The sequence below is a fragment of the Aythya ferina genome (genome assembly GCF_964211825.1).
Source record: "Aythya ferina genome assembly, chromosome: 2".
NCBI classification, from domain to species: Eukaryota; Metazoa; Chordata; class Aves; order Anseriformes; family Anatidae; genus Aythya; species Aythya ferina.
In genome coordinates this window covers 159,054,282-159,075,486 of record NC_140297.1, presented here as the reverse complement: position 1 = coordinate 159,075,486, position 21,205 = coordinate 159,054,282, and the positions used below count along the sequence as shown (strand labels likewise).

General features: G+C 47.0%; 1 protein-coding gene across 14 annotated transcripts in view; it reads right to left on the bottom strand.

Moving 5' to 3' along the window:
- Positions 1 to 21,205, bottom strand: part of ADGRB1 (adhesion G protein-coupled receptor B1) — a 260,069-nt gene that overhangs the window by 108,311 nt on the left and 130,553 nt on the right. For all 14 annotated transcript variants that reach the window (XM_084509051.1, XM_084509056.1, XM_084509057.1 and 11 more), the window contains 8 exons: positions 18,263 to 18,427; positions 14,503 to 14,604; positions 12,873 to 12,979; positions 11,900 to 12,094; positions 10,787 to 10,855; positions 6,429 to 6,537; positions 5,409 to 5,552; positions 3,397 to 3,472 (listed from right to left, as the gene is read on the bottom strand). In XM_084509051.1, the coding sequence (XP_084365177.1) occupies positions 3,397 to 3,472; positions 5,409 to 5,552; positions 6,429 to 6,537; positions 10,787 to 10,855; positions 11,900 to 12,094; positions 12,873 to 12,979; positions 14,503 to 14,604; positions 18,263 to 18,427 (967 nt within the window). The remainder of the gene's footprint in view (positions 1 to 3,396; positions 3,473 to 5,408; positions 5,553 to 6,428; positions 6,538 to 10,786; positions 10,856 to 11,899; positions 12,095 to 12,872; positions 12,980 to 14,502; positions 14,605 to 18,262; positions 18,428 to 21,205) is intronic.

The following is a 21,205-nucleotide window of genomic DNA, read 5'->3' as shown; positions in this document are numbered from 1 at the left end:
AAAGAAAAATAAAATTTTTCTTTCTTTCTTTCTTTCTTTCTTTCTTTCTTTCTTTCTTTCTTTCTTTCTTTCTTTCTTTCTTTCTTTCTTTCTTTCTTTCTTTCTTTCTTTCTCTTTCTTTCTTTCTTCCTTCCTTCCTTCCTTCCTTCCTTCCTTCCTTCCTTCCTTCCTTCCTTCCTTCCTTCCTTCCTTCCTTCCTTCCTTCCTTCCTTCCTTCCTTCCTTCCTTCCTTCCTTCCTTCCTTCCTTCCTTCCTTCCTTCCTTTCTTTCTTTCTTTCTTTCTTTCTTTCTTTCTTTCTTTCTTTCTTTCTTTCTTTCTTTCTTTCTTTCTTTCTTTCTTTCTTTCTTTTCTCTCTCTCTCTCTCTCTTCCTTCCTTCCTTTCTGTCTGTCTTTCTGTCTTCTCTCTGTCTTCTCTCTTTCTCTCTTTATTTTCTCCTTCTCTCTTTCTCTCAAAATCTGCCTCAATCTGCCTTGCACTACAAGTTTGCCATGGTGGCCTTTAACAGGTTGTAGGACACAACGTGAAGCTCGTTACCAGAGGCACTGACATGTTTCTCCAGCCTCTGAGAATCAAAAGAAAATGAAAAGAGGCCAAGCCTCTCATGTGTGTCTGCCTAAATGTCCATGCTAGTCAAATACTTTATTAATGCTGGCAGGCCTAGGAGATACATCTCTTAAGAGGGGCAGGCAGGGAGGGGATACCTCCCATAGCTGTGCTGCTGGTCCCTAAAAAGCCAAATTCTTTGTAGACACTTCACAGGATACTGGACACCTAAATACACAGGGGATCCCACTATTTCTGCAGCAGGAAAAAAAATCAGGTGTCTGAGAATGCAAAAGGTCCCCATGGCCAACAGCTGACAAGGCTGGGTAGGAGAGTGGGACTAGTATCAGGCTGCTCCCAGCTCTTCCTGCACTGATGGAAATCTCTCCCCATCCAAAACTTCACCAAGTCTACTGGCATTGGCAAAACCATTCACTTTTCTGTCTGGGTCTTATCCTCCTTTTACAAAAGGATTTCCTAAAAAAGTATTGTTCTTGCTTAAGGGCAGGTGGGTTTAAAATAAGAATAAAAATAAAATTTAATAAAAAGAAACATAAAAAGAACACCAACATCCAAAATAAAACAAACTTGGAATCATCCAAGGTTGTGCAAGTGGATGTTCAGAAAGACATTATTGCAGACCAACAGCAGAGGGAACAACACTATTTTAGAAAGTTAAAGAAAAAAAAATAAATCATTAAAATCAAAAAGAAGAAGCAACGAAGCACAAAAAACAGTCTACAAAGGATGAGTAAAGGGGGAAGTCAATGGGAGTAAATGTCAGCTGCAAGCTTTAAAATATAGGCAGCTGTAGAAAAGCCAAAAAACTAGAGCTGCTGAAAGGCAAATATCTATGCATAGCTTCATTAGTAGCTGGGTCTGGAAGGGTCAGGTCTTGGTTCAGCACTCTCCAGTGTTTGTGTGAACAACCAATGTGGCATGGAAACATCCTTTTAAAGGCTGCAGACCACACAAAGATAGGTGTTGCAAATAAAAGCAGAAAGATTTTCAGTGTGGTAACTCGCTAGCACACAGGATATGCTCTCATGCAGAATGAAGTCATCCCAGCCCAACCAGAAGTTATTCCCAAACATCATCCCAGAAACACATCTGCACCTGAAAAATGCATGCTCTGAGCACAAAGCTACTGGTTCTGCTCAGGGCTATCTGGATCCGAGGGGACAGGGAAATGTATGGCTGATATAAGGGATTGCTGCTTGGGGGAGGTAAATTGGGACAATTAGGAAGAGCTCAGCTGGTGCAGTTTGCTGAATTAAATCTACATTTTTTTTTCCTTAAGGGAAAATAACTCTGCATTGAGTCGATGTGGTCAAACCCAGGATGAGGGTCCTTAATGCTCATGTGTACCCAGGAGTAGCTGCTCTCCTTTGTGATCAGAAATATTTTTACCCTGTAGGCAGGTACTACATGGCTGCATGGTTATTTAAAGACATTCTCCTTTTTTCTTGCTGTGTCCATTTGCACGGCGGTGAATTAAGAGGTACTTCTCTGCTGCTGCTACTATTACCTCTTTTTTTTTTTTTTTTTGGCCTCGTATAGCCACAGGTGATTCAGGGCTCTGGATTTTTTAAAGAGGGACAGTCCTTTAATTAAGGAATGTCTTAAATCAGTTCTCCCACGGGAACGTTGCTCAGCGGCGGCAGTGCTGCAGCTGCTGGTTTTCAGAGCTCATTCACTGCTTGGCCAGAAAACACTGAAATACCTCTGGATCATTTGAGCCAATGATGTTTATTGCCCTTCTGATCTAATTCCCAGCGCCGTAATGGAAGATATTACAGAATACAGTTGGCTGGCTTGTTAATTCCCCTCTGCACTCACTTGGAGCTCTTTTGCCATTGCCAGTGCTAAATCTGTAGGTATTTAAATGATTATCAGTGAGAAGAGATGCCCTGGTGTTTATGGTAAATGGGCTCACGCTAATCAGTGCAGAACAGATTTAGAAGGTGCCTTAGGATGCTGAATTTACTGCCTCGGTCCCATCCTCAGAAAAAAAAAATAAATAAAGAAAAGAGTGAAATAGCACGAGAAAGGGAAAAGAAAAAGGAAGGGAGTGCTGAACACAAAAGCTTGGGTGCCTGAGGCGTGTTGCAGTGGCCGGGAACGTGGTAGACATGTGCGGCCAAGCGTGCTGCTCCACTGCTCGCCTCTCCCAGAGCCTGTCTTCTGCTGAGATGCTCCTGAAGGGCTCGCTGGGGTTGGCAGCTCCCCAGTTGGTGGCTGGTCACCCATGTTCCTATGTCTTAAGCTCTAAAATTCCTGGGGATGGGGAACCCCTTGGACAGGGGTGGTAGAGAGCAGGAAGCTAGCAGGCAGGGGCGCAGCAGCACCAGCACCTTGCTTCCCCTTCTGCCAGGGCTGCATGGACAGGACAAAGCCTTTCTGCCCCTGCAGCAAGCAAATCTAATATAGATGGGCATGGTCCCACTGAATATTGGTTTGTGGGGGGCAAAACATTTGCATGACTGAGCCAAGACCTGCCACATTGCACCTTTGGTATTTTCCTGGAAGACCAGGGGCGGCAGATCTTTGGTGCCCCTTGCCTCTTGTCCTGTTGCTGGACACCACAGACAAGAGCCTGGATCCATCCTTTCCACATCTCCCTGCAGGGCTGCAGGGATGTGGGGGAGCTCCCCCGGAGCCTCCTTTTCTCCAGGCTGAGCAGCCCCAGCTCTCGCAGCCTCTCCTAATAACAGGGGGGCTCCAGGCCCTCCAGAACCTTAATGGCCCTGCTATGGGCTCTCCCCAGTATGCCCAGGGCTCTCCCCAGTGTGCCCAGGGCTCTTATACTGGACCCAGCACCAGCACCAGGTGTGGTCTCACCAGCTCTTACCTCTGGAGCGAGAGGATGTTGCCCACATTCCGGTACAGCACGGTCCCCACCACGAAGACAGAAGAGTCGTCTGCCTCTGCAAGACACCAGAGGAAAGGGAAGAAGAAAAGAGCACTGAGACAATCGGGATGTCGTCTGTCCCCCCAGCTGACCCCTTTTTGCCCCCCAGAACCCACCAGGACAGCACATGGGGCATGGCAGAGAAGGGGCTGGATCCAGATCTGTGCTTCCTTCTCCCCTTGCCCCATGACAGAGAGAAATGTGTGCCCCAGAAGGTGTCAGCCAGGTGCAGGACAGGACCTCTCATGGGGGTTTCTGCCATGGCACAGCCATTGCCAACATCACTGTGGTGGGATGCAGGTGCTGCTATAACCACATCAGGTCTCCATGGGACAGAAGGGAGGAACGAGCACCTTTGGGGTGACGTTGCTTGCCTGCAGGCAAGGCTTATTAATCCTGACATTTAATTTAATCCTGGTGTCTTCCCCTCCAGAAATCCCACTAATCCTTCTGACAGTACTACAATGGGCAACATGTGTAGGGTGAGAAGGTCTCTCACAGCCACCCAGAGGCATTCAGCCTTGTCCTCAGCCACTGAGCTGTCAGAGAAGAGCTGCACGCGGGCCGACAAGGGCAGCCCAGGAGGGGAGATGCCCTGCAGTGCCTGGCCTGACCCCATCACTCGTGTGATGCCTTGGGAGGCTGCAGGGGCCGTGGTCCCAAAGGAGCCTGGATGCTCTGCGTGACCTCTGGGCATGCTGCTTGGCCTTCTCCTGCGTCCTGCACAGCCCACATAAAAACAGCGAGAGCTTTGCTGGTCAAAGAGCAGGCAGCAGGGACAACCTCAAGGCTGAGTTGTAGGGGGAGAAATAAATCACTTGGAGATGAGGAAAGCCAGGGAAGCAGCCTGCTGTGGAGCTTCTCTGGTGTCTCATATTTAGGCTGAGCCTAGAAAGCACCCACTCCCTCAGCACAGGGCAAAAATGACTCTGGATGTTTCTTTTTTTTTCTTTTTTTTTTTTTTTTTTGCAAAATTGGGCTCAAATGAGCTGGGTGGAAGACAAGGAAGACTGACGGGCTTTCAGAGCAATCACATAAGCATTGCTTCTCCAGGGAAGCTGACAGTCTTTTGGCCTTTCCTGTGAATCCTTGTGCAAACACAGGGATCCTGCAGCCTTTGGAGAAAGTCTTCCCCTTGGTGCTAATTGAATGCAGTAGGACATTTACCGAAGAAATGTGTGTTCCTATAAGACTCTGAGCAAGCAAAACCCCACATCCCATAGTCTGGGATATCCCAGCACCCTCCCAAGATGGCAAAGGATCTTGGCTGTGATAGAGCTGGAGGTTTGTAAGCTTCAGCTGCTCATCCTTAGATGGCTCTTCCAGGACCAGATCCAGTCTTGGAGGACACTTACAGCACTGTTTGCTTACATGGCTGTTCCCCTATTACTTCTGCCTTTCCGTGCTCATTAACTGTACCTATAAGGTACCAACAGAGACAACAACTTGTGCTTTCCCATATTAGAAAGCCAGCATATTCAAGGAGGCCTGAGAGACTCATTTCAACACGCCCTGCAGATGATTGTGGATGGAGCTCAGAACCCATATGCACCAAGAAATGAGCAACCCTGTGCAGACACAAGTTTTCTTTTCACTTCTTTGCAGGTTCAGAAGCCTTGTAAGAAGCAATCATCAAGATAGCATTGCCCTGATTTTTTTTTTTTTTTTTTTGTGCTGACTCCTGCTCTGTTTCAAACATGTTGCTGATTTAGGAGAAGACAAACATCCATACCCATGCACTGAGCCTGCTCCTGAACTTGGGCAAGGCGTTCACACTTGACCTTCAGTCTAACCACATTTGAAAGCTTTATTTGCACTCAGAAATGATACGATGAGCTTTTGTGAGCAAGCTCAGCTGGGAGGAGAGCTTGGAGACGAGCCAAATGGAAGGAACCTCTCTTAGAAAATGAAGAAGACATTTTCTCCTGGAGTGCTTTGACTGCTCTGCCTACCTGCCAGCCCCGAAGACAGGATGCTCTTGGAGACAGTGACCTTGTCCTCCGAGTTCTTGGCCCAGTCCACCATGCCCCTCCAGCCTTTCATGGGGAAGGTGATGTCAGTTGCTGCATTAGCGGGCAGCTTGTGAATGCCAAGGACTAGAGGGAAGGAACAGATAAATTCAGTAAGCAAGACCAGCCTCAATAAATTCACACATGCTGAAAAAAACGCTGGAGGAAACAGTGGGAAATCAGGTAGCAGAACCATGAGGGTGGACCTCAGTAGCTCCAGGAAGAAAGCAATCTTCTTTATGCATGAAGGAGGGAGACATGAATTGTTAAGTCTCATGCTTCTGCTCAGTGAAGGACATGTTTGCACTAAACCTGGCAAAAGAGAGGTCTTTCTGCTCCTACACCACATCTCCAGGAGTGGACAGTAGTATTTGCTTTGAGAAGTACAAGAAAGAAAACCAAGACTTCTCTGGACGTGTTCTCCCAGCAGTCAGCAGACTTCCTCAGCTAGGGGTTGCATCCAGATCATCAACTTTAACAGCCACCGGTGGACCTCTCCTTTGTGCATTTTCCTAATCCCATCACGAACCCATCTGTACTTTTTAGCTTCTTGCAGCATCCTCCAGCCCCAAGCTCCATGCTGTGGTTGTGCTTACAGCATAAATCAAACGCTGCCTGCTGTTCGCCTGCTGCCTGATCACTTCATTGGCTGCTGTGCGGCTCTTGTATTAAAAAATAAAAGGAAGCAGCTTAATTCTTCCCAGTTTGTCATCTGTTCTCCATTCACAGTTCTATAGCTATCTCTCAAATCTCTCCATGACCTTCTTCAGGCTGAAGCCCTAGCTTATTTGGCGAAAAACCACCCCATAGTTCTGTCCATCCACATTCTTCCCCAGACTATTTGATGTTCCACCACCCACTGGCTCCCTTCCGTCCCTCCCCACCTTTCAGGTTATACATATTGCCCTGCAATTACAGCTTCCTGGGGTCTACACTCAACACAGGGAGTGCAAATCAGCTCACCCAGGTTGTCGGTCACTTGGTAGGAGTCCCGGAAATCTTTCATGCGGAATCCGATGACATCAATGAAATCCTCCACCAGCCTGAACAGCTCCTTGGCATTTGGCCCTATCTGCAGAGAGAAGGAGAATACCTGGTAGCATGGATAACAAAAAGCCCAGCATGAGTTTATCTGAAGGCAAAGGTTTTTGTCCTCACACTGGTACTGGAACAGACACTGGATATAAGGGAATATTATGGAGCTTTGGAGAATGAGGGCTGAGAAATGCTAAGGAAGCCTAGAATAAATAAAAAGATAGGAAAGAGTAATTGATAAAACTGAATGTGGAGGGCAATATCTCAAAGCAAAGCAAAGAGAAATATCAGGGGTTGTCTGGAGCAGGTAATCTATGGTAGCATCATCTTCTTCCTCAGGATTATCTCTACTACCAGAGACAATTTGCCCTTCCAGAGACATCTCATCGGAAAGTGAAGAGCGGTCAGTGTTGAATATCTGCCCTAAGTCAAATTCTGAGAGCCTCTATCAAGCCTTAGACCTCCCTTATCCTCAGGTACTGCAATGTTTGGTCTGAGAAACATGTTTTGGCTTCAGGAAGCCACAGATATATAGAGTCAGAAGAAGGTTGCATATAAATAACCTACTGAGAGGGAGCCCACTAAACCTTGCCCCTTCCAGGATAGCTATTTTTATTTTTTTTTATCACCCAAAAGTTCCAGCCTACACTGTTGGCATGCACAAAGGGCAGGTTTCTAGTAGGCTGGCTTTTAGGCTTGTTGTCAGGGGGATGTCTGGGAGAACTTTTCTTACATGTGGAGAAAAAAAGCAGCACAATAGGATCTCCAGGGAGAAGCAGGGAACAGAACTGAAGGGAGGTTCACTGCTTTCCCTACCACCTGGAGCATCTCAGGGACCTTTGGATGCCTCAGTTTGATGAGACACACTAGTAAAGAGGTGTACAGAAAGGTGGTGAGAGTGGGGAGATCTTTGTTGGCTTTTTCTCTTGATCTCTGTTGGATTTCCAATTGCTGTTCTTCAATCTGAGCCTTCCTCTAGGTCAAAGATCAGGGTGCCCTGGGGCACTTTAAAGATATCCAGAGTTAAATTCTCCTGGAGGGAGGGAAGAGCATTCTCAAAGGCAGGAATCCAGCCCCTAAACCTTCCTCCTGAGACGAATCAGGCTGTGTTTAGTGACAAAGACATGAAAACACTGGAAGAAAAGTCTTTGAATGACTGGTTAAACCCAACACCAGAGGCACCTGCAGCCTTAAACTGCTACCTTCCAATGAGGAGGGGAAGAGGTAGAAAAGTGATGGGGGGGTTGTTTGTATATTTAATACAGTCCACCAAACCACATCTCTGACACGTTTCAGCCAGTTGTTGACCTGAGTCAGAAACCACCAGAAAGGCAGACCATATCCCAACAAAAATGGTCCAACAAGCACATGCTTAACAAGGACTTCCAGGGCCTAATGTCAAATTCCAGGCACCGGATCACTTTTTCTCTGCAGAAAAGCACTGTGGTCCATTTTCATGCATTCCCATTCTGTTGGCAGCACCTCACTCTCCAGAAAACCAAGCTGCTTCTTGCCCAGCTGCGTCGGAGCTTTGGCATTTTTTCTCTTTCCTTTCCTGGTGTTCCCCACACGACAAAGGCATTTGCAATAACGCTTCTTTTCCAGGCATACATAAAGCTGTTAAACAATAACTGGTTAAGCAGTGGCTGATTTCATAAAATATAATCCACCTGCAATGAGCTGTGCCGACTGCCTGCCTTCCTCAAGGCACAATTACCTACTGGGCTGAGCAACCACCACGGGAGGTCAAAGAAAAGCATCTCAGCTCCTTACATTGCCTCTCTTCCATCGATTTTCATGCTTGTGGATCCTCACTGTAATTCAGACCTCCCAAGGTGGTTGATCAGAGTGGAAGGGGCAGCTGAGGACAGCAGGATAGGATGGAGGCAGAAGGAAGGCTGAGCTGGCGAGAGATGGAGAAGGAGCACAGGGGTGGCCATGCGTGTCCCTCTGTCTGGCCAGCCAAAGGAAGCTCAGTGAGAATAAAACTCTATCAGGATCAGATCAAACAGTCCTGCCAATACAGCAGGTGTGCGCATAAGGAGCAGCAAGTGAGGACACTAATTTTAACTGGATATGTTTATATTCTGTTATGGACTGAAATCACAAAGTCAAAGTAACCCCAAGCTACACTGGCCATTATCTATCAGGCTTCTGTCATATACGATATGACCATATTGTATGGCTAACCTTCCCAAAAAAAAGGGCCCTTCTCTATCTGAAGTTTTTTATTTATTTTATGTATTTATGTATTTATTATTTTTTTTCCCCTTGAACAACACCTCTGCCTGGGAGTTTGCAGGACACTGGAATGTGAGACTGTAATGAAGTAGGGTTTATTTTTAATGAGCAAGTTGGGAGCCAAAACCTTCATTTCAAAAGGACTGTTTAACCTTGTGAAGCACGAAGCCTGAGTTTGCTCCATCAGCTTTAAGTGAGAAAGACAGAGACTGCTGAAGCCTCCTGGATATCCAGTGCCTGAAGATTTCTGAGGGCAGCTTCTGTCCTAAAGCCACGGTGTTGGGCTGTCATCATCATTTCCACTAAAAGAAATGCCATGTAAACATTTTCTTAATGTTGATTTCATCGTTGTCTTGCTCCTCATGCAGGTCACTCTAATGCTGGCAGCATCTATAGGTGCAAAGAGATCATACAGGGAAAGCCGATGGGAACAAATTGCCACCGGGAGTAAGCTGCAGCTGTTTTTACGGGGATCAATAGGATTTCCCTGTTGTCATGACAACTCATCAGTTTCCTCTGCACTGTTCTGAAATATGTACACACACCTGGAGGCTTGAAATTGTGCATTTGGTCCCTTACTGCTCCTGGAGCCAGAACGCGCCATCCAAGTGCAATGGGAAAACACCAGATCTCAGGAGAATGGGGAGAAGAAGATGTCCACAAGGCTGCTCAGCTCCTGGTGGAGGTTTTGTTGTTGAAGGAACTGTAGCACAGCTGAGCATTCAGTTCCTGTCTCAAGTTTTGGACTACCAATGACTGTACCCCTGGTGGGAAGGTTCCTTCCCAGAAGACTTCCCTGGTTGGGGTGAATATTGATTTTTTTTTGTGTCAAATGATTTTTTTTTCTTGTTTGTTTAATACTTCCAGACCTCTCTAATGACTTTCACAGCAACGAAAGGTGGTTAAAAAGGAGCTGCCATGTTCTGATCCACACCTATGGGTACTTTCCAGAGGACTGATCTCACAAAGGCTAAGTTATTCACGTTGGCCAGGTTATTTTTTAGGCTGTGACCAAAGTGAACTGGTGTTTTTGTTCCAAGGTGCAATAATGAGGAATGGACTTGGAAGGAATGAGCATTACCATTGGCCCATTCACCAGAGTTGTTGCTGGTCTGAGGCAGAACCATTTTACTCTGAATCCCCAAAACCTGCAGCAACATGAAGACGTTGAGAAGCCCAAGAGCTCGTTAAGGGAATAGGAAAGGGAAAAAACAGGGACAAGCAAAGAGTGTAAATGGGACAAAAGAGACAAAGAGCAAGTGTGACATGGATAGAAAAACAAACCATGTCAACCTCTCCTTCAAGTATACAAGGGTATAGCTACAGAATTATTCAGCAGGATCCCAGTCCTGGAGATGAGAGAAAGAAACAAAAAAATATAAATGAACCCTTGCTCATCTTACGTTGAACAGAACAAGAAGCTCAGGTGAGCACAGCATAGCTCTGAACTAGGAAAATCCTGCCTGTCCTGCATCTTTGTAGCCAGAAACTCAGACCCATGTAATCCCACTGCTTTATCTTGGCAAGAGGAGGAGACGAGAATTATAAAAAGCCAAAGGTGTGATCAACTCTAAACACAGCTTGATCTCTGAGAACTATCCAAAATTTTGTATTCATCACCATTTTTCCTTTATTATTGTTATTTTTTTTTCCTGTTACTCATGCAGAGACCCTGGCTTAGGGCTGAGATCCTGTGGCTTCCTGAGTTACTCCATAAATATGACTCAGCCTGGCACTGAGCTCACCCAAAAGACCAGTTACATGTATCAGCTGTTTGGGAGTAACTCCTTCAGAGGTGGTTAACTCTGAAGCTGATCAGAGCTGACCACATCCAGTTTATTTGTGTCTTTCATCATAACAAATTATCAGAGAAGAACAGCACTGGTGGATGGAGATATTTTGTGGTCTGTGGCTGGAACAGATTCGTGTTGTAAATAAAGCAACATGGACAAAAGACATGTAGACCCTTAGAAATTCCCCTTGTCATGGCTTAAGCCTATGCTGAAGGCATGACTTGCTCCACAGGATGTGCTGAAGGTTCATACCAGCTGAGCTTCTTCCCATTTCTCTCGGTTTTCCTCTGATAAAAGGTTGCTGATGATCTGGACGAAGTTCTGGAGAAAGGAGACAAAATAAGACAAAGGAGGTAGTTAGCCACATGTGTCCCACTCAAGGAAGGAGAAGAAGGTGCACAAGGAACATGTGAGCATCACCTGTGCTCCACGAGCCTTCCCAAGGTCCTGTTCCCAAAGGCTCCCAAGGCATTTCACAGGCCTCTGCCCCAGGGATGTTAGCAGCAATTCAGGTTGCAGAAAAGCCTTTTTCCCAAGGACTTCACTCTAACTGCTATACCTGTTAAGGCACTGGACTGGGAAAATGTCTCTATTACTGAAGATTTTTAAGAGCAAATTAAACAGATGTCTGCCAGAAACTGATTAAAAACAGATGATCTTGCCTTGTATAAATCACTTCTCATCCCATTTCCTACTATTTCATATTTTTTTTTTCAGCATAGGGAATCATTGTCATTTCTTCTCTGTGGCTTGCAAAGAGAAGCAGTGGTGGATCAAGAGAGTGCTACGCATGGTAGTACCTTTGTTTGACCATGCAGCATGCAACGAGAAGGAAGGAGACAAGATATTTCAGGACCATTGATTTTTTTTTTTTTTTTTCCTCTAGTTTTACCACCCTTTGCAGATCCTGTTGGGTCAGTTTAATGTTTCAAGTCATGTAGTGATGACCTATCCCAAGGGCATATCTTGTAACCACTCTGCATGCAGATGCTGAAAGTAAAATCCTAGGGTGAGAAGCACAGAGACATTTTCCCTCATCAATATCCAGCTACCCGATATCACAGGATCATCTTACCTGTAGTCATTAGGCTGTAATCCCTTGCAAAGAGTGCTCTCATATCAATTAGACTCCCCAGTAAGTGCTATCGAGTTGAAATAGTTCAGAGTGACTTTGGTTTTCAAGTTCTGACTCTGTAAGCTGGGGAGAACCAACCTCAAAGGCAGGGTTTGTTAACATGCAGAGACACTTTGTTCACGCGGAAAATACTCCAGCTTTTCAGCAGCATTGAATCAGCTCAAAAGGAGGTAATCAAATCCTTAGCCCTCAACCCAGCCTTGCCAGCCAGGATACATATCTCAGCTCACCTGCACATCCCCAGAAGTCGGGCTGTGATAAGCTCTACGGAAGATCTCTGTCATGTTCCTGAGTACGTCAATGGTGGACAGCAAGTCCCCACTGTAGCTGGTCCCATCCTGGGAGATTTCCACAAGGTTTTGGATCACTTCTGACAGCCCGTCTACCATCAGCCCACGCTGAGCTTTGGAAAGATGTTCCCTGGTCTGAGGAGCAGAGGGAAACATGACAAACACGTCAGTGACAGTCAAAGCCCAGTTAATTAGCTCACTGAAGGAATGGCTGGGGGAAGCTTTGTGACCTTCCTTGTAATTCAGAGCACAGATTAGATGAACCTAACAATCTCTGCTGACCTGAAAGCCTGTGATATTTTTAAAATGATAGAAGAGCAAAATGTAATTTTTTGGTATGCCCACAAAGAAAAGGTTTTTTATATGTTCAGAAGAGTTATGCTACTACACAGACACTATTCTGCTGCAAACCTAAGGCCAGCTATTTTGCCCTAAAACCTTGTTTTCTTATAACCAGTCTGGAACTATTTTGGGACAGACTGCACCTCTTCCTGAAAAGAAAAGAACGGTTCTCATAAAGGCAATTCTGCTTTAAGGAAATCCATGGGAAGACCAGCAGAAACATGAAAATTAATCACAGTAACAATTGTAAAACTAATGAAAAATAAGTGGCTTATTTAAAAATGTTACAATCACAGTCATTCTTATGGATAATGTGATATGGAAGACCTGGTAAGACCTGGACTCTGTCAGGCTAGATATTAAAATAGCCAGTGGGGAACCATCCCTTGTCAATGGAGAGCCCATATATCACAAGCTAGGCAGACAAAAGCAGTAACACAAAATCAGAGAGGAGCTGGTATCTCCCTTTCGTGTAGAAACGTTGCTTTCCTTCTTCTTTGTACTTCTAACAGTATAAGAAACATTTGGGGGGATCATAAACTCATCAGGTGTTGAAGTCTGTCTGCCTTACCAGCATCTGTATGTTCCTGTAATCAATAGAAACACACTTGACATAGGTTGGAGGCTCCCAGTAAGCTATCCCTTCTTCATCTAAAGTGCATCTTCGAAGGATCAGCCCTGGAAGAGGAAAGAAAAGAGCATGGGAGTGGGAGCAGTTGGATGAAAAGCCCAGCACCTTCATGGAGAACTGGTCAATGCTGCTAGCACCAAGGGCAGCAGGGGCATCTTCAATGGTTGGGAGAGGTTATGTGTGTTTTGGGAAAGGTTTTGTGCATTTGGGGAGAGGTTCTGTGTATTTTGTGAGAGGTTCTGTGCAGTTTGGGAGACATTATGTGCAATTCCTCTCCTTCATTTCTTACTGAGGGGTAGGCCAATAAAAGAGATGCAAATGAAAACAAAACTTAACATCTGGGACACAGCTGGCCAAGGTAAAAGAAAGTTTAATTTGCCCATCAAAGCAAGTTTCTCCCTGCTTCTGGAAGTCCCACGAGCCTCCCCAGGCGGCACGGTCTGGTACTTGCAGCTAAACCAGCCACACTGTCTTCTGCTGCCTACACAGTCTCAACGAGCAAAAATATCCAAAATATCCATCTTTGCATCAGCTGAGAATCTCTGAAAGCTGCCCGCAGTCCTCCCCCAGGCCTTTCCTCAGCGTCAGCTTGCAGTGGGTTGTGCGGTGGCAATCACATGCCTTCGCGATGCAGAGGAACAGGAGTACTGGCGAGGAGACAGCGGACAGGAATCGCCTTGCCCAAGCAATTACACTGCCATTGGAGAGTGTCCAAGGACCAGGCATTGCTGGGTTCACAGTCCCATTGCTACTGATAAGTGGTTCAGTGTCCTATGGATATGGCCCTTCTTCTGGGCTAACATTTGGAATGACTCTGACCCTCCAAGAGTGCATGAATCAGAGAGGTCCAGGGTCTTCTCCATCCAAAAACCTCACTCAAACAGAATAAAACCTTTATGTTCATTATGGACACTGCTGCCCTATTTCTGATCCTGCCTGGGATTGAGAAACATGCATCAGGGGTCAATCTCCACCACCAGAACATCTCCTGGAGCCTTCTTCTCTGCTTTTCACTCCCTGGGGAATGTGTGGCTGCAGCCACAACAGATAACGCCAAGATGGCCAGACACTATCACTTTCCACCACTGTGGCCAGAGCTCCTGAATATAAGCTGAAAGAGTTGCTGTGGTTCCTAAACAGGAGTGGAAATCATCTAAGTGTGGCTTGGCAATGCATTTCAGATTTTGTGCTTTTAGATACAAGCTTCTTCTATGGTCAGTGGGGATGGCCAACACTAGGGGACTTGTGAAGCCCAGGCTGCTTCTGCAGAGCTATCTGTAGCAATTGGATGGACACCACAGCAGCCCTTGATAGTGAAACTGGCCCAGAATTAGGCAGTGGTTGGATGGGAAACCACCTCAGAGAGTCTAATATGGATCAAGGGGTTGTTTTTAAATAGTTAGGAACTGCAGAAATCCAGAGAGAATTCACTTAGCCTTGAGAAAAGGGCAGATAGCCCATTGATCATGCTCTCCTCCCACATCCACATTGTCCTAATCTTGGAGGCAAAGGATGAAGGATGAACTGTAAGTGGGCCATTTCCCCAGCCAAGGCATGCAGACATCCTTACCGGTGGCATTGCGAGGACACCGGACAGCTGCGGCGTCCCCAGCGGGCGTCTCCTTCCAAACCACAGAGGCAAGGCTTTCCTCGTCACAGATCTCATGGGGTTCTGTAAGGCAGGAAAAACTCCATTAGTAAAGCCTCTTCCTCAGGAGGGATGTGTAAAAGGGGAAAGAGAGGAGCACGGCCTGGAGGGAAGATCTTTGTGGGGTGAAAAATGTCAAAACCACTTTAAACTCTCTGGGATTTGCTTTGCCTGTCTGCAAGCTCTGACCAGCCTGAGGATCAGCTCATTAATACACCTGTAACAACCCAGGAAAGTCCTCTTACATGCCTGTCCTGCCTCAGAGGAAAGCTGCTCTTGCTACGCCCTACTTAAGTTTTCTTCTCTCATTTCAAGGTGAGATGTCCAGCTTTTGGGGCTGAACCTCAAGGCTTCAAACTCTATTCCTTCCACCCATCGGGGTCACCACACAGGTTTGGGGCTGGATGTGGTTCAAAAGATGCTCTGCATAAATAAGTTGGAGTAGGTGCAAAGGAAATAAACAAGTAGGAAAAAAAAAAAAAAAAAAAAAAAGAAAAAGAAAAAAAAAAAGTGGATATATTCCTTGGGTGGGCTTCATTCAGGCACTCTGCTACCCTTTTATCCAAGGATGCAGGAAGAATGAACAGGCTGGATTTGCATTAGCAGCTCCTTTCCAAACAGTGCTGCAGAGTCCAGGAGGACTGCAGAAATATGCAAAATATGTTTAGAGGCATTACAGAGAAAGCCCTTTGGAAAGAGAAGGCTTTTGGATGCTTTTCTGAGTAGAGGTGAGTTGGCTCCAGGGTCTGTGGGACCTGAGAAAATGCATCCATCACAGAAGGAGGTGTTCTGTTAAATGAAGGGAACCACAAGTAGGATGCTGAAGCTATCTATCACTCCTGAGGGTTGGGAAAAGGAAAATTATATTTAATGGTTTTCAGTAACATATTTATTTACTGTGCATTTAAATCTACCGGTAAAGAGAAAGCTGAGAGCATGCCTGTGTCTGGCCAGGAGTGGCAGCTGCAAAGCCAAAGCCAAATCCAAGGACAACCAGCCGTGGAGCTGGGCAGCTGCCTGCTGAGCTCCCTTCCCATGTAGGAAAGCGCTGCCCATGCCAAGGTCCAGTGATGCCAGCAGAGATGTGCCAAAGTTGCAGGGAAAAAATACATTTTATATAAAGCAATAGATGGGGGCCTGGAGTTGTCATGCTGCTTCCAATGGTGGAGATGACCTTGAAGGTCTCCTTTGATAAGGGTCATGTAGATGTGATGGCATAGATCACCTCAGGGTCTGTTTCAGGAGCAAATCCCTGGGGATGGACATACCCTGCAGATGCTCTGGAACTAGCCAGAGCTCCAAACTGGATGTGGGGAAGGCTCCAACCCAAGATTATGGGCACAGAACATCCCGCTGCTTTGAAGAACTCAGAGAGGACCCAACAAGCTGCCTACATATCGCAGCTCCTGGAGTCAAGCCCCAAGACTGTGTGTCTCCAGCCCCAGCTGCATTTCAAATACAGATTCCTCCCTGGTGCATCCAGTAGACGCTGATAATGAACAAGCTATGCTCCCTGCTTGAAAACAGATGTTTCTTCCTGTTTTAAAATTCCCCTTTGAGTAATCACTATTATAATAAAATCCCAGAGGGCAAGCGGGATCCCTGCTGTGCTTTGCACATATGCAGAAACAGTCGCTGTGCCAACAGCTCACGACTTCAGTGGATAAGGCAGAAAATGGGCAGAAAAGTGGCAGTTTTATTTCCAACCATTTGGCGAGGAGCTGTAGGACAGTAAGATGAAGCCACCCAGTTGTGACCAGCACATGGTCGCCTACAGAGCCTGTTGTAGGGCAGGGAGCTGAATGCAAAACTCCTGGCTCAGTGGTTTGGCCGTGGTCATATATTCTCCACTGGGAACTGTTGCCCACAGGAGGGTTTGGGACATGAGGTGGGAAGCTTCTAACACCCCCAGCGTGCAAAAGCATGTCTAAAAGCAGACAGGGAGCTCACATCTGACCTGCCCTTGCTCCTTCCCTGACCTCTAGAAGCTTTTCTGGCTTGCACCCCTGCAGTCTCCCTGGGGGCCGCTGAGGGATGCTGTGGATCAGAGATGCTCTTTAGAAGTACACTGATTGTCTGGCATTCTCTTGCCAGTGAGTGCAGGAGCAATTCCAAGGCCAGGAGAGAATCATTTAATCCTTTTATTTGATTTTTTATTTTATTTTATTTTTTCGTTTTCTTGATGTTGCTTCATAACAATATCCCTTTTGCCAGAGTAACCTATTTGCACCGGGAGATTTTAATAACTAACCCAATTAAGCTCAATTCTTCTGCTCAAATCAAATCATGCCGGCATTTGATACTTTCTCGAGAACAAATCGAGCGGGTTTATTTTTAGCTTCTGACGGCTCCCCGCCTTTTCCTCCCCCTGCAAATTAACAACTGCAGCAAGACCCTTCTGGTTTTGAGCCCTAGCGGGGCTCAGCGCCTTTTCCTTTTGAGTGCCATGCAGACATCGGCCCCTGTGGACACAGAAGAAAAGATTGGGCTTGTTCTGCCAGGGCCCCAGCTGGCACATGTTGAAGCTGAACTAAATCTGCATCGCTCTGTAGACACCACCAGACGACCTGGTGCTAAGCCTCTCCGTGGCGGAGGAGAGCTTTACGGCTGAGTTAGGAGAGACTCTCACCCGCCTCTGCTAATTGAGAGGCACAGCTTGTAAGGGGAGGTGATGTCTTTTATTACAGCGGAGCTGTGAGGAGTGAATGTGCTGTTATCTTCTGGCTAAACTGGGTAAAACTTTTGTGTTGAAGTGCTTTGGCTTTTATCTGTCTTCAGCAGTTTGCACGGGGCTCCAGGGGTCAAATGTCCTGACCATCACACATCCATCCCCAAAAGCTTCTGCACCTCACATCACGAGGACAGCCAGGACACCACCATGACAATCTCTGCCATTGCTCACCGAGAGGCTCCAACAATTAATTGCCCTCTCGGTCAAAAATCAGGGCCCATTATGATCGATGCAGTCTGCCTGCCAACATCACACAGGCCATTGATTCCCCACCAGCAGTTTCACCAGCAGGGACTTCAACCCAGACTAAGAAAGAGAATAGAAATGGTGTGCCAGCCTGTTGTTTTACACTGCATGGAAGACAGATAGAAGCATTCCAACATATAAGTTTTTCCTTCTGCTTATTTTTCTCATTAAAACCCAGGTTTTTGTCTGTCCTGCAGCTCCCTTGTCCTCCACCAGGGTTTTTACACCCTTTTTCTCAACTGGATGCTGTTCCCATGGCTGTAGCTAGAGAAGGATGAGACTGAGCAAGGCTCTGATGGATCTGCACACATCTGTCTTTTTTAAAAACTGCCAGTGGCATGCGGGTCTCCCAGAGGCTAGGTAAAGGGTGGGAAACAATGAATCTTCCTCCACACTCAAATATTTCATGGGCTCAAAACTCTGATATCAATTTTTGCTCTAGAAGTCTCTTTCACTCTTATGACTCTATGACAATAAAAAAATGAGAAATATGAAGTCTAGACCAGTGGGACTTATCAAACATCCACTGAAATCATCATGGTCACACTGGCTTCAGCAAGAATTTTGTGCCTGGGTAATGAGCAGGGTCAAACGCAATCACAACTCCTTGTTGCATTCAGCTCCCTAACACAGGGCTCAGCACCCTTTTCCAAAATTCCTGTCCCCCCAGTGTGAAGGAGGGTGCGAGGAGTCTGGGGTACGTACCAGGACACCTCCTGTCATTGCACTGCTTGTACTCTTCCTTGGGGCCCTGGCAAGACTCTCCACCGAAGAAGGGCCCGTAGCACACCCGGTCACGTCGTTGGGTCCCACCTCCACATGTGGTGGTGCAGCTGCCCCACACGCCCCAGGCTTGCCACTTCCCATCCACTGGAGACAAGAAAAGAGGAAAGAAACAGCCTGAAACATCCCCAACGTCATCTGCAATGGAAGGAGGCAACTTCCCAAGGCGAGCACTGGAAGGTAGGATGAGTAGAGAATGGCTTGGTGTGAAGGGAGGTCTCCTGCCTCAGGTCCTTGTCTGATCCTCAACAGACATGGAATAAGTGCATACTCTTTCCCATTAAGGCTGCCCTTTGATGAGTGAGGGGTGTTCTTGTGTTCCTCCTCAGTATCCTCACCCCACAACACCAGCCCTGCTCAGATTTGGGGCTCTGACCATGAATGCTTTCAGGGCCAGCAGAGGTTTAACCTGGTGGGCAGCCTCATCTACCAGCCAAAGTCCATAGTTGGTATTTGGTTGGGATGCACAATACATGTCTGAAAATGAGCACAAAGGGACCAGCAGAGCCTCTCCCAGGTGAGAAACCTTGAAGAAACATCAAATAACCTCCACTCCAGCCATTTCCATTGCATTATGTTTTCACATACCTTGGAAAGAGCTATTGCAAGAGGCTAAGATGTTGTCTCATTTCCTGGTATCTTCTCCAAGCATCTTTACAGACTCAGTGGAAATGCTACTTCTTTTGCATTAACAATGGCCTTTATCAAAGCACTATAAAAATGTTAATTAGCCCTCACTACAAGCCTGCAACGTAGGAAAATGTTTTCTTCTGCTTCATCACAGACAAGAAACAACAACTCAGTGACAGAAATAGAGGAAGAACCTAAGTCTTCTGATTCATATTTGGGTTTTAATTAAGATTCATATTTGGGTTTTAATTAAGATTCATATTTGGGTTTTAATTCACTATTCTTTAATTTGGGTTTTAATTAAGATTCATATTTGGGTTTTAATTCACTATTCTTGGCGAGGCCAGGAAGGGGACCAGTAAAACCGCTGTATTGGACTTTCGGAGGGCTGACTTTGAGCTGCTCCGGACATTGGTTGGTGGAGTCCCTTGGGAGGCGGTTCTGAAGGGCAGAGGGGTCCAGGAAGGCTGGGCGCTCTTCAAGAGGGAAGTCTTAATGGCGCAGGAACGGTCTGTTCCCACGTGCCCAAAGACGAGCTGGCGGGGAAGAAGACCGGCCTGGCTCAACAGAGAATTGTGGCTTGATCTTAGGAGGAAAAAGAGGGTTTATAAGCTTTGGAAAAGTGGGCAGGCCACTAAGGAGGACTTTAAAGAAGTAGCGAGGCTGTGCAGGGACAAAATTAGGAAGGCCAAAGCTCATCTGGAGCTCAATCTGGCTACTGCCGTTAAAGATAACAAAAAACGTTTCTATAAATACATCAACACAAAAAGGAGGACTAAGGAGAATCTCCATCCTTTACTGGATGCGGGGGGAAACTTAGTTACAAGAGATGAGGAAAAGGCGGAGGTGCTCAATGCCTTCTTTGCCTCAGTCTTTAGCGGCAATACCGGATGTTCTCTGGATACCCAGTACCCTGAGCTGGTGGAAGGGGATGGGGAGCAGGATGTGGCCCTCATTATCCATGAAGAACTGGTTGGTGACCTACTACGGCACTTAGATGTGCACAAGTCGATGGGGCCAGATGGGATCCACCCAAGGGTACTGAGGGAACTGGCAGAGGAGCTGGCCAAGCCGCTGTCCATCATTTATCAACAGTCCTGGCTATCGGGGGAGGTCCCAATCGACTGGCGGCTAGCAAACGTGACGCCCATCTACAAGAAGGGCCGGAGGGCAGACCCAGGAAACTACAGGCCTGTCAGTTTGACCTCAGTGCCAGGAAAGCTCATGGAGCAGATCCTCCTGAGAGTCATCATGCAGCACTTGAAGGGGAAGCAGGCGATCAGGCCCAGTCAGCATGGCTTTATGAAAGGCAGGTCATGCCTGACGAACCTGATCTCCTTCTATGACAGAGTGACGCGCTGGGTGGATGAGGGAAAGGCTGTGGATGTGGTCTACCTTGACTTCAGCAAGGCTTTTGACACCGTCTCCCACAGCATTCTCCTCAAGAAACTGGCTGCTCTTGGCTTGGACTGGCGCACGCTTCGTTGGGTTAGAAACTGGCTGGATAGCCGGGCCCAAAGAGTCGTGGTGAATGGAGCCAAGTCCAGTTGGAGGCCAGTCACTAGTGGCGTCCCCCAGGGCTCGGTGCTGGGGCCGGTCCTCTTTAATATCTTCATCGATGATCTGGACGAGGGCATCGAGTGCACCCTCAGTAAGTTCGCAGATGACACCAAGTTAGGTGCGTGTGTCGATCTGCTTGAGGGTAGGAAAGCTCTGCAGGAGGATCTGGATAGGCTGCACCGATGGGCTGAGGTCAACTGCATGAAGTTTAACAAGGCCAAGTGCCGGGTCCTGCACCTGGGGCACAATAACCCCAAGCAGAGCTACAGGCTGGGAGAGGAATGGTTGGAAAGCTGCCAGGCAGAGAAGGACCTGGGAGTGATGGTGGACAGTCGGCTGAATATGAGCCAGCAGTGTGCTCAGGTGGCCAAGAAGGCCAACGGCATCCTGGCTTGTATTAGGAACAGCGTGACCAGCAGGGCTAGGGAGGTGATCGTCCCCCTGTACTCAGCTCTGGTGAGGCCGCACCTCGAGTACTGTGTTCAGTTTTGGGCCCCTCGCTACAAGAAGGACATCGAGGTGCTTGAGCGGGTGCAGAGAAGGGCGACGAAGCTGGTGAGGGGCCTGGAGAACAAGTCCTACGAGGAGCGGCTGAGGGAGCTGGGCTTGTTCAGCCTGGAGAAGAGGAGGCTCAGGGGTGACCTTATTGCTCTTTACAGATACCTTAAAGGAGGC